A 15,785-nucleotide genomic window follows, 5' to 3' on the forward strand; every position below is an offset into this window, starting at 1 on the left:
TTGACATGAGTTTTTGAAGTTTTTTTGTCATTTTTTTAATATTTTCATATTTATTCTCATGTGTCGACATGGACACCAATGAAGTGCCACACTTATGTCAACATTTACATGTGTTGACCTTTCTGTGTTGATTTTTTTCTTGTGGCGATTCGCGTCACACCCCCCCACCCCCCCCGCAACCCCCACTCCCGCGATTCACGGCACACACACACCCCCCCGCGATTCTCGGCACCCCACCCCGTGACCCCCCCTCCCGTGATTCAGGGCACATCCCCCGCGACCCCCCCTACCATGATTCGCCGCAACCACCACCCCCGTAACCCCCCTCCCGCGATTTGCGGCAACCCACCCCGCGACCCCCCTTCCGCGATTCTCTGCAATCCCTCCCCTCCCGCAATTCGCAGCATCCACCCCCCAACAACCCCCCCCCCTCCTGCAATTCGCGGCACCCCCCATGACCCCCCCTCCTGCAATTTGCGGCACCCTCCGCGACCCCCCCTCCCGCGATTCGTGGACACCTAAGTTGCAATACAGGGCATCTTTCATACAATTCTAACCATATTTCTCATATACAAACGTTCACAAATTAAGGGGGCGCAGCCCCTTACGACGGTGTGAAGAGCGCCCGTAGGGCGCGATGAATCACCTAGTGTATATATATATATATATATATATATATACACAAGCAGGAGATCCCGGCACTCAAGCAGAAAATTTGCAGAGTCTTAGGTGCTCTTCATTCTCGCAGGGGAGATGTATAGCACAGAAAGCAAGAAGTCACTCTTAAGTTTTTGACAACTGCACGGCGGCAGTCTATGCAATAAATGAGATAACACTGGTAAAGTGAAAAATCAACGTTATCAAGACATGATAAACCCAGTCATTTAAACCCGATGGAAGGACACTAAGCGGCAGATATGAATAATACTGCCAATTGGACAGGCACCTGCTAGGAATACAGCCCTATTCTGGACTATATATCGTTTTTGTTACAGGTTCACGAGAACACTTTGTCCTCCAAAAAAGTTCTGTATAAAGTACATATATATTATTATTATTATTATTATTATTATTATTATTATTATTATTATTATTATAATTTTATTTATAAGGCGCCACAAGTGTTTCGCAGCGCCATACAATGGAACAATACAGGGAGACAAAGCTTGGCATAACATTGAATAAATAACAAGAATACAGTACAAATAAAGAGCGCCACAGATCAATACACATTACAGCTTGGATATAAGTAGTGAGGACTCAATCAACATACAACTAGAGGCTTGAGGCCAATGATGGAGATGAGTATGCGGACAAAGATGGTCACTGAGTGTTGGAGTATAGGAGAGCTGTGAGTGACATGTGAAGAGAAGTGGGCTTTGACAACAGGAGGGAAGAGGGCCCTGCTCAGAGGAGTTTACAATCTAGTAGGAAGGGGAGACAGACAGATTACAAGAGGTGCAAGCAAGTGGGTGGTGGTTAGATAGCAGGATGAAAACAGGCCAGGGGTCGAAGAACCATCTGGTTTATGCAGTGGAAGGGTATGCTTTGATGAATAGGTGAGTTTTCAGTGCCCGTTTGAAGCTTTCCAAGGTCGGGGAGAGTCTTATGGAGCGAGGGAGTGCGTTCCACTGAAGGGGTGCAGCACGGGCAAAGTCCTGTACTCTAGCATGGGAAGCAGTGATCAGGGTGGAGGAGAGACAATAGACATATTCTAAGATATCAGATAGTGCCTATTTTACTCCATTTGTTTTTAATATAGTTTGTTGTTTTTTTTCACATAGCATGTTCATTGTTTGATTTTCTCACTATTTTATTCACAGTTGCTTCCGACGTCCAGTCACTGTAACACCGGTGCGGTGATTGACATCTCACACACCCTTCCAGGGGTGGTGCAATGAGAGCCCGCACCTCTGGAAGTCCTGGTCTCTGAACGCCAGTCCTAGGTTGCCTGACACATGCTATATTAACCCCTTCCCGACAATTGACGTACATTTACGTCATGGTCGGGAAGTACTTCCCGACACATGGCGTAAATGTACGTCATGGCATTTAACTGTCACCGCGTCTATAGACGCGGTGACAGTTTCAACATGTCTGCTGTCCCTGACAGCAGACATGTCCGTGCATGCCCAGGGGGGGCTGCGATGCCGCCCCCCCGTCGGCGATCGCTGTGATTGGCTGTTCAGTGTGAACAGCCAATTACAGCGTTTTCTGTGTCACCGGCGAATAACGTTCGCCGGTGACACGCGATCGGAGGTGATTGGTGCTGTAAAGTACAGCACCAATCACCGCGGGGTGTAAGGGTGACACTGGTGTCACCCCACCTCACCCCGCCCGCCCCCAAAGGCCGTGATTGGTCCGTCGGACCGACGGACCAATCACAGCCATGGAGGGGGGTTTAAACTAACGGTGACTGCACTGCAGACGCCATTCCGGTCTGGAATTGCGTGCAGTGCGGTCACCGTGCCTAGCTGCCGCGATATACTGACCAGAACCTTGCAAAATACTTACCTGATCCTTGCAAATATCTTGCCTGCTTCATCACTGCTTGTAGTGTGCTGGATGCTTCCTGGATCCTGTTACTTGTGACTTCCTGTGAACTTGTGCTGCTGCAGTGTAATAGCGTTAGTTAGAGAGATAGAGAGAGATAGTGTCAGAGAGTGCTATATTTTGTGCTGCTGCAGTGTGATATAGTTATAGAGAGAGAGATAGAGAGAGATAGATAGAGAGATAGATAGAGAGATAGATAGAGAGATAGAGAGAGATAGAGAGAGATAGAGAGAGATAGAGAGAGATAGAGAGAGATAGAGAGATAGAGAGAGAGAGGCCTAGTGACAGAGAGTGCTATATTTTGTGCTGCTGCAGTGTGATAGTTATAGAGAGAGAGATAGAGAGAGATAGAGAGAGATAGAGAGAGATAGAGAGAGATAGAGAGAGAGAGATAGAGATAGTGACAGATTGTGCTATATATTTTTTATATAACTGACTGCTGCCCCCCCTTTTGTGCTGATCAGTATAAATTAACTGATCAGCAACTTTTTGGGGGCGCAGGTTTTTTTTTATATATATATATACCTGTCACTGCTGCTGCTGCAGTGTCATAGAGTGTTAGATAGTGAGAGATAGAGAGATAGAGAGAGATAGTGACAGAGAGTGATAGAGAGTGCTAAATTTTGTGTCTGCTGCCCCCGCCTTTTGTGCTGATCACTATATCTGAGGTGATCAGCAACTTTTTGGGGGTGCAGAGGTTTTTTTTTTTTTTATATATACCTGCCAGTTGCACTGTCAGTTGCACCAAAGGTTGTGCACCTGCTGCCCCTCACTGGTAATCAGTGTCGCATCACTGATCACCTTTTTTTTTTTTTGTGTGTGCTGTGGGGTCTTTTTTTAATTTTTTTTTTACACACACTGTGATTTTGTGGGTGTCCTGTGGCCGCTGTGCGCTGATCAGTGACGTACATCACTGATCATCTTTTTCGGCACAGGGTTGATCTATTTTTTTTTTTTTTTGATCAAATTCCTGTTGCCTTTGAGCGCTGTTCAGTGACGGACGTTACTGACCAACATCTGTGCTCAATTTTTGGCGCAGGACCTTTTTTTTTTTTTTTTAACCCCTTCAATTTTTTTTTTTTAACCCCTTCAATTTTTTTTTTAACCCCTTCAATTTTTTTTTTTTTTTTAACCCCTTCAATTTTTTTTTTTTGTATAAAGTATTTTTTTTTTCTGCACTACATACACACTACACACTACATACCCCCCGGGTTGAAATAAAGTTTGTACCCCCCCTACACTATACACGTGTTGAAACATTTCACTACCAGTAACACAAAAATAAAAATGGCATCCCAAATGTCATCCCAAATGTCATCCCAGTCATCCAGAAGAATGTATTCAGCGGAGGAGGCATATGCCATGCTTGTTTCTGACTCTGACACAGCCAGTGATGCAAGCGGGGAATTTGAAGGATTCGCCTTAAGCTCCTCTTCCTCCTCTGGTGATGAGGGACCCCCTCAAAGACGCCCCCGTAGAGCAGCTGAGACCCCCCCCCCAATAATTGATCTCGTATGGACCCCACCACCAGACAATTTTGAGCCCCAGGTTCCTGAGTTTTTGGACATGCCAGGAATCCAATTTGATTCCACAGGTCTCAGAGAAATTGACTTTTTCAAATTATTTTTCTCTGATGATTTTATAAATTTAATGGTGGACCAAACTAATTTATATGCCCAGCAGTTTATTGCTCAAAACCCCACGTCATCATTTGCTAGGTGGACCCCTGTAGATGCAGTAGAGATGATGACGTTTTGGGGTCTGGTGTTTCATATGGGCATAGTAAAAAAGCCAGAAATTAGGCAATATTGGAGTACAGATGTTCTGTACAGCACCCCATTTTACCGTATGGCCATGCCCCGGGCTCGATTTGAGACGATCCTTAAATTTTTGCATTACAACGATAATGCACAGTGCCCACCCAGAGATGATCCCACCTTTGACCGGCTATTCAAAGTCAGGCCGGTCATTGATCATTTCAGTGCCAAATTTGAAGACATGTACATCCCAGATAAATTCATTTGCATAGACGAGTCCCTTATACATTTTAAAGGAAGGGTTAAATTCCGCCAGTACCTTCCCAGTAAGAGGGCAAGGTATGGCATAAAAATGTATAAGCTGTGTGAAAGCACCTCAGGGTACACTCACAGGTTTAGGGTATATGAAGGGAAGGATTCAAGAATTGAACCGCCAGAATGCCCCCCCTCCCTCGTAGGTGTTAGTGGAAAAATTGTCTGGGATTTAGTGCACCCCTTCCTGGATAAAGGTTATCACCTCTATGTGGATAACTTTTACACCAGCATCCCCCTGTTTAAGGCCCTTGGTTCAAGAGGTACAGCAGCTTGCGGTACTGTGCGCAAGAACCAAAGAGGCCTCCCAAAAACGCACATTGCCCAAGTAATGAGAAGGGGTGAAAGCAGGGGAATATGCACCGAAAATATGTTGTTGGTCAAATATAAGGACAAGAGGGATGTCCTTATACTGACAACAATTCACGGAGACAGTACCCCCTCCGTCCCTGTACGAGGTACCAGTACCCACACCTCAAAACCTAATTGTATCCTGAATTACAATGGGTACATGGGCGGAGTGGATCTTTCAGATCAGGTACTGAAGCCGTACAGTGCCCTGCGGAAAACAAAAATCTGGTACAAGAAGCTGGCCGTGTATATCATCCAGATGGCACTGTATAACGCTTACGTGCTATTCCGTTCTACCGGCCAGAGGGGGACATTTATGCACTTTCAAGAGGAAGTCATAAAGGGCCTAATATTTGGGAACCAGCAGGCAGAGGGCCCCAGTACTTCTAGTACTGGCCCCCGTATTGTACCAGGGCAGCATTTTCCTGATGAAATCCCCTCCACTGGAAAAAAGGGCAGGACACAAAAAAGGTGCAAAGTTTGCTATAAAAAGGGAATAAGAAAGCAAACTATTTTCCAGTGTGACACTTGCCCCGACAAACCCGGCCTATGTATAAAGGAGTGTTTTAAAATATACCACACATCTATGGATTATTAGGTTCATAATTTCACCATGCTTCGGGGGTCTTGCTAATGCCACATAGCACCCACCATTCATTCCACCAGAATCTGAGCCGCAAAATCCAAAAATCACTCCTTCCCTTCTGAGTCCTGCCATGCACCCAACTGGTATTTTTTGGTCACATGTGAGGCATTGCCGTACTCGGGAGAAATTGGGGCACAGATTTTGGGGTGCTTTTTCTCCTTCATACCTTCTGAAAATGAAAAATGTTGAGCCAGAACTGCATTTTTGTGTAAAAAAATGTAATTTTTCATTTTCACTGCCCACTTGTATCAAAATTGGTGAAACCCCTGGGGGTTTGAAATGTACACTATACCCCTAGATGAATTCCCTGAGGGGTGTAGTTTGCAAAATGGGGTCACATGTGGGGGGGTTCCACTGTATTGGTGCTTTGGGGGTCTTGCTAATGCGACATAGCACCCACCATCATTCCACCAGAATTTGTGCTGCAAAATCCAAATATCACTCCTTCCCTTCTGAGTCCTGCCACTTTTTGGTCACACATGAGGCATTGCCGTACTCGGGAGAAATTGGGGCACAGATTTTGGGGTGCTTTGTCTCCTTCATTCCTTCTGAAATTGAAAAATTTTGAGCCAGAACTGCATTTTTGTGTAAAAAAATGTAATTTTTCATTTTCACTGCCCACTTGTATCAAAATTGGTGAAACCCCTGGGGGTTTGAAATGTACACTATACCCCTAGATGAATTCCCTGAGGGGTGTAGTTTGCAAAATGGGGTCACTTGTGGGGGGGTTCCACTGTATTGGTGCTTGGGGGGTCTTGCTAATGCGACATAGCACCCACCAAAATTCCACCAGAATCTGAGCTGCAAAATCCAAAAATCACTCCTTCCCTTCTGAGTCCTGCCATGCGCCCAACTGGTATTTTTTGGTCACATGTGAGGCATTGCCGTACTCGGGAGAAATTGGGGCACAGATTTTGTGGTGCTTCTTCTCCTTCATACCTTCTGAAAATGAAAAATTTTGAGCCAGAACTGCATTTTTGTGTAAAAAATGTAATTTTTCATTTTCACTGCCCACTTGTATCAAAATTGGTGAAACCCCTGGGGGTTTGAAATGTACACTATACCCCTAGATGAATTCCCTGAGGGGTGTAGTTTGCAAAATGGGGTCACTTGTGGGGGGGGTTGTATTGGTGCTTGGGGGGTCTTGCTAATGCGACATAGCACCCACCAAAATTCCACCAGAATCTGAGCTGCAAAATCCAAAAATCACTCCTTCCCTTCTGAGTCCTGCCATGCACCCAACTGGTATTTTTTGGTCACATGTGAGGCATTGCTGTACTCGGGAGAAATTGGGGCACAGATTTTGGGGTGTATTTTCTCCTTCATACCTTCTGAAAATGAAAAATTTTGAGCCAGAACTGCATTTTTGTGTAAAAAATGTAATTTTTCATTTTCACTGCCCACTTGTATCAAAATTGGTGAAACCCCTGGGGGTTTGAAATGTACACTATACCCCTAGATGAATTCCCTGAGGGGTGTACTTTGCAAAATGGGGTGACTTGTGGGGGGTTCCACTGTATTGGTGCAACATAGCACCCACCATTCATTCCACCAAAATCTGTGCTGCAAAATCCAAAAATCACTCCTTCCCTTCTGAGTCCTGCCATGCACCCAACTGGTATTTTTTGGTCACATGTGAGGCATTGCCGTACTCGGGAGAATTTGGGGCACAGATTTTGTGGTGCTTTTTCTCCTTCATACCTTCTGAAAATGAAAAATTTTGAGCCAGAACTGCATTTTTGTGTAAAAAAATGTAATTTTTCATTTTCACTGCCCACTTGTATCAAAATTGGTGAAACCCCTGGGGGTTTGAAATGTACACTATACCCCTAGATGAATTCCCTGAGGGGTGTAGTTTGCAAAATGGGGTCACTTGTGGGGGGGTTCCACTGTATTGGTGCTTTGGGGGTCTTGCTAATGCGACATAGCACCCACCAAAATTCCACCAGAATCTGAGCTGCAAAATCCAAAAATCACTCCTTCCCTTCTGAGTCCTGCCATGCACCCAAATGGTATTTTTTGGTCACATGTGAGGCATTGCCGTACTCGGGAGAAATTGGGGCACATATATTGGGGTGCTTTTTCTCCTTCATATCTTCTGAAAATGAAAAATTTTGAGCCAGAACTGCATTTTTGTGTAAAAAAATGTAATTTTTCATTTTCACTGCACACTTGTATCAAAATTGGTGAAACCCCTGGGGGTTTGAAATGTACACTATACCCCTAGATGAATTCCCTGAGGGGTGTAGTTTGCAAAATGGGGTCACTTGTGGGGGGGGTTCCTAACTTTTAGCATCTTATGTTGCCTAGAAACCTACATGGTGCCTAAAAAATAATCTCATAAAAAGGAGGCTCCAAAATCAAGTAGGTGCTCCTTCTATTATGAAGCCTGTGGTTTGGTCAACGTGCACACTAGGGCCACATATAGGATATTTATGAAAACAAAAGAATTGGGGGAATCAATTTTTAGTCACATTTCTCTAGTAAAATGTACTGTGTTCCTTAGAAAAATGTATTAAAATTGCAAATCTGCAAAAAAAATGAAATTTTGAAATTTCACCTACACTTTGTTTTAATTCCTGTGAAACACCTAAAGGGTTAACAAACTTCCAAAATGCTGTTTTGAATACTGTGAGGGGTGCAGTTTTTGAAATGGCATCATTTATGGGGGTGTCTCACATACAAGTCCCTCAAAGTCACATCAGAACTGAACTGGTCCCTAAAAAAATCAGTGTTTGAAATTTTCTTGAAAATTTGAGAATTTGCTATTCATATTGTAAGCCTCCTAGTGTCCAAAAAAATTAAAAGGAAGTTGAAATAATGATCGAAACATAAAGTAGACATATGGTCTATGTTAGTTATTACCTATTTTGAGTGGTATGATTATTTGTCTCACAAGCAGAAAATTTAACATTTTGCAAATTGCTAAATTTTCCATTTTTTTACGACATTTTGGTATTTTTCACAAAAAAACACAGACTGTATCGACCCAAATTTACCACTAATTTGAAGTACAATGTGTCACGAAAAAACAATCTCAAAATCACTGGGAAAAGTAAAAGCAAAAAAAAGTTATCCCCACTTAAGTGAGACATGTCAGATTTGAAAAAAAGGGCTCTGTCAGGAACGCAAAAACTGGCTCTGTCAGGAAGGGGTTAACTCGCTCCCAGGTAAGCTCCTGGTTCACTTATGTATCCATTTTACTGATTATGAACGCTATATGACCTGATGAAAAGGCCAATGTAGGCCTTGAAACGTTGTCTTTTATATGCATCCTCTTCACCGATAAACGTCTATTTGAAGTCCTTCGAGTGCCGCCTCTATCTCCGCAGGGAGAACACCAGCTGCCCACGGAATGATATTATATATGAATCGTTGGAGGGCACCTAGGCATTGATTATTTTTTCCAGAGTGTTTAAAATGCAAAAAAGGTGGGAAAATCCCAGCTTAGTGATGTGTTTATGTAGTGAGTTTTGCTATAAATCATGTACATTTAAATCTCCTATATATTTGGCTACATCTGTCACTCAAAGTGGGTGTCTGTGTCTATAACGCTCTGTTCCTGGACTTTTCTCTTAATATGTGATTGCCTTCATCTGTGCTGAACACCTATCTGAGAAGTTAACCTGTTTAAAACAGGTGATGGCAATCATACATTAAGGGGAAGTCTAGAAACAGAGCATTGTGTCCCTCCTGGAGAGGGTCATGTTGGGAGGTATGTGACAGAGAACCAGCCCAGTGAGCCCACAGACAGTGCCAGACACCCACTGCCTTCCCATGTTGCCCAGCACTGCTACTCCACAGCCACCAGGTGAGCGCCCCCCCCCCCCTCCCGCGATTTGCGGCAAAAATACCCGCTCCCCCGCGACCCCCCCTACCGCGATTCGCAGCAAAAACACCCCTGCGACCCCCCCTCCCGCGATTCGCTGCAAAAAGAACCCCCCCACGACCTCTCCCGCAATTCGAGGCATAACCACCACCCCGCGACCCCCCCCTCCGCGAATCGCGGCAAACCCTCCCCGTGACACACCCCCCCCCCCCCCGATTCGCGGAAAAAACACCCCCCCCGCGACCACCCTCCCGCGATTCGCAGCAAAAAGGACCCCCCCCGCGACCCCCCCTTGCATGATTGGCGGCACCCCCCCTGCGACCCCCCTCCCGCGATTCGCGGCAACCCCCCCCGCAATTCGCAGCAGCCCCAGGATTAAATGGCACATGCAAAACACTGACAACATGGCTATGGTCGACAATGAAAAAGGTTGACATGAGTTTTTGAAGATTTATTTTTAATTTTTTTCATTTTTTCATATTCATTGTCATGTGTCGACATGGACACCAATGAAGTGCCACACTTATGTCAACATTTACATGTGTTGACCTTTCTGTGTTGATTTTTTTCATGTGGCGATTCGCGTCACACCCCCCCGCAACCCCCACTCCCGCGATTCACGGCACACACACACCCCCCCGCGATTCTCGGCACCCCACCCCGTGACCCCCCCTCCCGTGATTCAGGGCACATCCCCCGCGACCCCCCCTACCATGATTTGCCGCAACCACCACCCCCGTAACCCCCCTCACTCGATTTTGCGGCAACCCACCCCGCGACCCCCCTCCCGCGATTCTCTGCAATCCCTCCCCTCCCGCGATTCGCAGCATCCACCCCCCAACAACCCCCCCTCCTGCAATTCGCCGCACCCCCATGTGACCCCCCCTCCTGCAATTCGCGGCACCCTCCGCGACCCCCCCTCCCGCGATTCGCGGACACCTAAGTTGCAATACAGGGCATCTTTCATACAATTCTAACCATATTTCTCATATACAAACGTTCACAAATTAAGGGGGCGCAGCCCCTTACGACGGTGTGAAGAGCGCCCGTAGGGCGCGATGAATCACCTAGTTATATTTTAAATGGCATGTTGCCAATGTAATTGTTCACCTTTTCAACTAGCAAGTTACAGTAGATAAGAACCATAATGCAACCTGCCTGTTAAAAGTGTTGGTACTGCTAGAGAGTAGATTTGGGTTGTCACAGGCTAGGGTATAATGGTAGGATTTGATTAATTTAGTTAAGTTTAGTAATAGCCAACATGAGACCAATAGGTTTAAGATAATCTATTGTGGTACTAGGTTGGTGGTGCTCCCAAAGGTTCAACAAGTACTCAAAAGAGGTGTCTCAAGGAGAAGACAAGGCATGAATGAAGTAGGTTTTTGGGGCACACTTGAGGATTTAATAAATAGTAAGTGAAAGAATGAGGAGTGGGTGCATACAAAACATAACCTTTATTTCATCACTTAAAAGACGTCACAATTACCATAGAGCAGGCTTTCCCAACCATGGTCCTCAAGGCACACCAACAGTGCAGGTTTTGTAGATATCCAGGCTTGAGCACAGGTGACTTAATTAGTACCTGAGTGATTCTGATTAAACCATCTGTGCTGATGCCTGGATATCACTAAAAACTGCACTGTTGGTGTGCCTTGAGGACCATCGTTGGGAAAGCCTGCCATAGAGGGTGATGTGATAACAATATATCAAAACAATATCTTAATGTACAATATACAATGGCAGTGCCAATCAAGTATTGTAGGCGAAAATTTCTTAAAATACGGTATCCAGATTTAATGGCACACAGATGTGCTGCTACATATACTCTTGTATATATTTACATAATAATACTTAGAATTAGCTTTCTTTTGGAAGTATAGTACTTGCTTACTTAACCCCGAACTGGACACCTGAAAGTACAGATATTTCTAGGGTTCCACATTTGGTTTGTACAGCAGATTGGTAGAGTTGATAGAAGGTTTTTCAACCAGCAGGTTTTTGGAGAAAAGAAGTAGTGGAGTCGAATTGATCCTTATGTATCATATAGTGCTTCTACTTTCTGGGTATAATGTAGGTACATTAGATTCTCTTTATGCCATAAAAACGTGTTAGTGTTAAGCTGTAAACTATTCAATAGTGACATGTGTAAGCTTAGAAACATTTATACGCATGGTGCATTACAGTGTAATGCCACGATTATGTTTTGCAGGTGACTCAGGATATGGGTGTCTCCCTTAGCTCATGACACCTCTGTGTATTCCACAAGGCCGTTCACAGCACCGCTACAATGATGCACACATGTTGTGGAATGCACATTTGGGATGCTGAAATATAATTTTAGGTGTTTGGACCGATAATCTGGTACACTGCTTTAACATCCAGGCTTGCTGTATGCTGCATGCTGATGTTCCCTGGGCCAAGGTAATTATGTGGATGAAGACATTGCAGTCATGCAGGAAGCTGAAGCTACACAGCTTAGGGTAGTTAGGATTACTTGGTGGGGGATGTGATTTGCATTGTGCTGATACGGCAGAATTTCTCAGGTATTTGGATGTATAAAATGTAAATATTACAAATGTACTTGTAAAAGCAATATTTTAAACCCTAAGGGGGTATTCAATCTGTAGGTTACGGCGGTCGAGCTTGTTTGAGCGGCGTCACCCTGTCAGCTCGACCGAGAACATGCAGACGGGATTCAATGTCCCGCCTGCAGTGGGGCGAGAAGGGGGCATGGCCACGAGTTGCAGCCAGGAAGAGGTGAGCTGCAGCTGGCAGCTCGTCACTTCCCGGCCGTTCTCGGCCGAACGAGCCCAACAGCTTGTGAAGTTGTATGTTAGGAGAATAGATTGTCGGGAGGGCTTGCGCTTCAGACCGTGTGTAGGTATATATAAGATGCAAAAGTGTAGAGGTATACTACCGGTACCTCTTAGATTAGGCAATGAAGGGGGGTTTACACCTTACGGTGTAAACCCCCCTTCATTGCCTAAGCTTGTGAAGTTGGGCTCGTTTTGTGAGATACCCTGCTCAATGCTGTTGAGGAAGACAGCCCTGAATAGGGCCTGGCGGGCATCTCTCCTTAACGGAGATGCTCGCAGGTGATTGAATATCCCGATTAATGTAAATTATCTGTGAAACTTTAAATTTCCCCAATGTTTAGGGGATTAACGCCCACCCATAAGAAGTATTGCCATATATGTTGTGTGATTTGATGCATACATACTGTTAAATATGGTGAACAAACGTAACATTGAAAATGTAGTTATAGTTTTTGGTGCATGTATTGTAAATTCACATAAGTGCTAGTGAAGTGTAACATATTTCAAAGCAATAATTATTATGTAATGGTATGAAAAAAAGACGAAAATGCATGTTAGAGTAGCCAAACTTTTTTATGCTCTTGATCAACATGTACACATATACATTATTGACAATACTGCAATTATATGATTCATTTGAAAATATCAATGTATGTAAAATAAAGACAACAATACATTTGGAGCATAATTAAGGCTTTTTGGCCTGGCTCCTGCTACAAACCCCCTTTCCACCTGTGGCAACACCACCCCTGGTTTGGACACTCCTACATGGGGGAGTAGTTGGGGAGCTACTGATTGTGGTGCTGGATACACTGCTGATACTAGAAGGAGCAGGAACAATTATATTTGTGTTTGTGTGCTGAGTTGTATCTGCAGAGGCACCAAAGCCGTGGTTGGGCCATAATGGATTGGGTTTGGGCATTGACACTTTCATTTAGTGTCCTTAGTGAATCTGTTTGGGCCCTTAAGCCCTGGCTGATTTCTGATAGTCGTGTATCTATAGTGGTAGCCATACGTATTTCTGCACCAGCACTTAATCAGACAGTGTTGGCTACCTTATAGATTTGTTGGGAAACTTCTGCATGTTGTGCATTTGATGACTTTGGTTTTGCATGAACTCCACCTGCTTGTGTCTGAAGGTGTCTAATGACCTTGCCAGCTCATCTGCAGTAGGGGTTGTAGGGGCTGGTTGGGTAAGTGGGATATGTTGGAGTGGCAGGATGCTTGGTGGCCTTTGTGCGATGATTGGCTGTGTTGCTTCCTCCACATGATGCAAAGACTCCACTGTCTCCAGTATAATTCTGGCTTCATCCTCCAGCATTGGCGGCCGTTGTGGTGGTTGGAGCGGTTGTTGTGATGTCTTAGTAAATATGTTGAAATTGGTAAATATGTCCCCACTATTCTGCCGTTTATGTGAGTGTGCATTTTTGATAAATTGAAAGGTTATGCAGATTGAGAACCCTCCTTTATACGGACACTTTTACATCACCATATCATTTAACATGATGTGAGAGGTATAATTATATTGATGGATACCTTAAAAAAATTACATCATATCACATTTTTCAGTCACTAATTTGCATTCCATTAAATAGTCAAATTCTACACAAAAAAATACGATAAGGTGCTTTTCCGGACCTTACTAAAAATCTCATTCCATTCAATGTCACCCTTGGGACGAGTTTTAATGAATTGCGATTTTAGGCACTTTCCAAAATCACACATTATCGTACTTTTTAAAATCACAATTTTTTTGCTGCAAATTTGCATATTTAATAGGATCTAAACTCCAGGGAAAAAATTCAGATAAAGTGCAAAAATTTGCAATATTTAGTCATGAAAATATGCGATTTTGAGGATATGTGCGATTTTAACTGATGAAAATGTGCGAATTTGAGGAAATGGGCGATTTTGTGTTAAAAAATGAAAACAAAATTGTGTGGGGGTCCCCCCTCCTTAGCATAATCAGCCCAGAGGAAAGTGCGACAGTTAGGAGGATTGCCATCTCGTGATTCAAGGGATCTTGAGAAACATTGACAAGATACAGAGCATATAAATTAATTCTGTCTAGTGTGAATTTTCTGATGTCTAACTAGATGATTCTTACGTGCAAAACACTTGCTGCATTCTGAGCAACTAAATGGTTTCTCTCCTGTGTGACTCCTCTGATGTCTAACAAGGTCGTAGCTCTGTGTAAAGCACTTGCTACATTCAGAACATTTAAATGGTTTCTCTCCTGTGTGACTCCTCTGATGTAAAACTAGATGATACTTCTGTGCAAAACACTTGCTGCATTCTGAGCAACTAAATGGTTTCTCTCCTGTGTGACTCCTCTGATGTATAACTAGATGTGACTTTTCTGTAAAACACTTGCTGCATTCAGAGCATTTAAATGGTTTCTCTCCTGTGTGAATATTGTGATGATTTACAAGGTTGTTGCTCTGGGAAAAACACTTGGTACATTCAGAACATTTAAATGGTTTCTCTCCTGTATGAATTTTCTGATGTATAACTAGATGATGTTTCTGTGTAAAACACTTGCTGCATTCAGAACATGTAAATGGCTTCTCTCCTGTGTGACTCCTCTGATGGATGAGAAGCTCTGATTTACGTGTAAAGCGTTTGTCACACTCAGAGCACAGATGTGGTCTGTCTCCTGTGTGACTCCTCTGATGTCTGAGAAGTGCTGATTTATATGTAAAGCATTTGTCACACTCAGAGCACAGATGTGGTCTCTCTCCTTTCAGACTCATCATGTAATAGATCAAAAACAAATAAGCTGTACAAGGTTTCTACTATACAGAGAATAGCTTTTGGGAATCCTCCAGAGGTAGAAAAATGATGTCTGGTGGATTTATCTGTGTTGCTTTCCAAAATGTCTTCCAAATGAAAATCCAATTACTTATTTGTGCTGCAAGAAAAAAAAATAGCTGTAGGTAACTGGGGTAATTCTACTATTACAGTAATAGTGTTACTTTATATATTGAACATGGTGTGTGTGTGTGTGTGTGTGTGTGTGTGTGTGTGTGTGTGTGCGTGTGTGTATCTGTGTGTATATAAATATACAAAAGTGTGTCCCTGTACACCTCCCAACTTCTGGTGGCTCGGAAGAGGGACAGTCATGTGGAGAAACAGGAAAAGAGGCATGGTCTATGAAAAGGGGGCATGTCCTTGCAGGGATGCTGTGGCCTCAGGCCACACCCCCAGGTTTGCCCTCTGCATTGCTGTTGTCCCCCCAGCCAGAAGGGAATAGATGCTGTGTGTGAGCTTGCATGCGGGAAGGATTCCCAACTGCCCCCCCCCCACGTGGGACACTGCTGGCCCCGAGAGGCACAGGAGACTGTCCCTAAACAATGGGAAGGTCCCGCAAAAAAATGGCACAGTTGGGAGGTATGTGTCTGTATATATAGATTTGTGCATGTACAGAAACCCCCCATGAAAATCCTGTGTTTGCCCCTGACAGCAATCACCTGCATTAAGCCGTTGTTACACAAATCCTTAATTTTACGAAAGGCAGAGTC

The 15,785-nt window shown here is 44.0% G+C and overlaps 1 protein-coding gene across 1 annotated transcript in view; it reads right to left on the minus strand.

Moving 5' to 3' along the window:
* Positions 1–15,017, minus strand: part of LOC146073308 (uncharacterized) — a 51,265-nt gene extending 36,248 nt beyond the window's left edge. Inside the window, exon 1 of the mRNA XM_083180486.1 lies at positions 14,337–15,017. Coding sequence (XP_083036612.1) covers positions 14,337–15,017 — 681 coding nt within the window. The remainder of the gene's footprint in view (positions 1–14,336) is intronic.
* Positions 15,018–15,785: the final 768 nt, after the last annotated feature.

The sequence above is a fragment of the Crinia signifera genome, chromosome 4 (genome assembly GCF_055691185.1).
Source record: "Crinia signifera chromosome 4, ASM5569118v1, whole genome shotgun sequence".
NCBI classification, from domain to species: domain Eukaryota; kingdom Metazoa; phylum Chordata; class Amphibia; order Anura; family Myobatrachidae; genus Crinia; species Crinia signifera.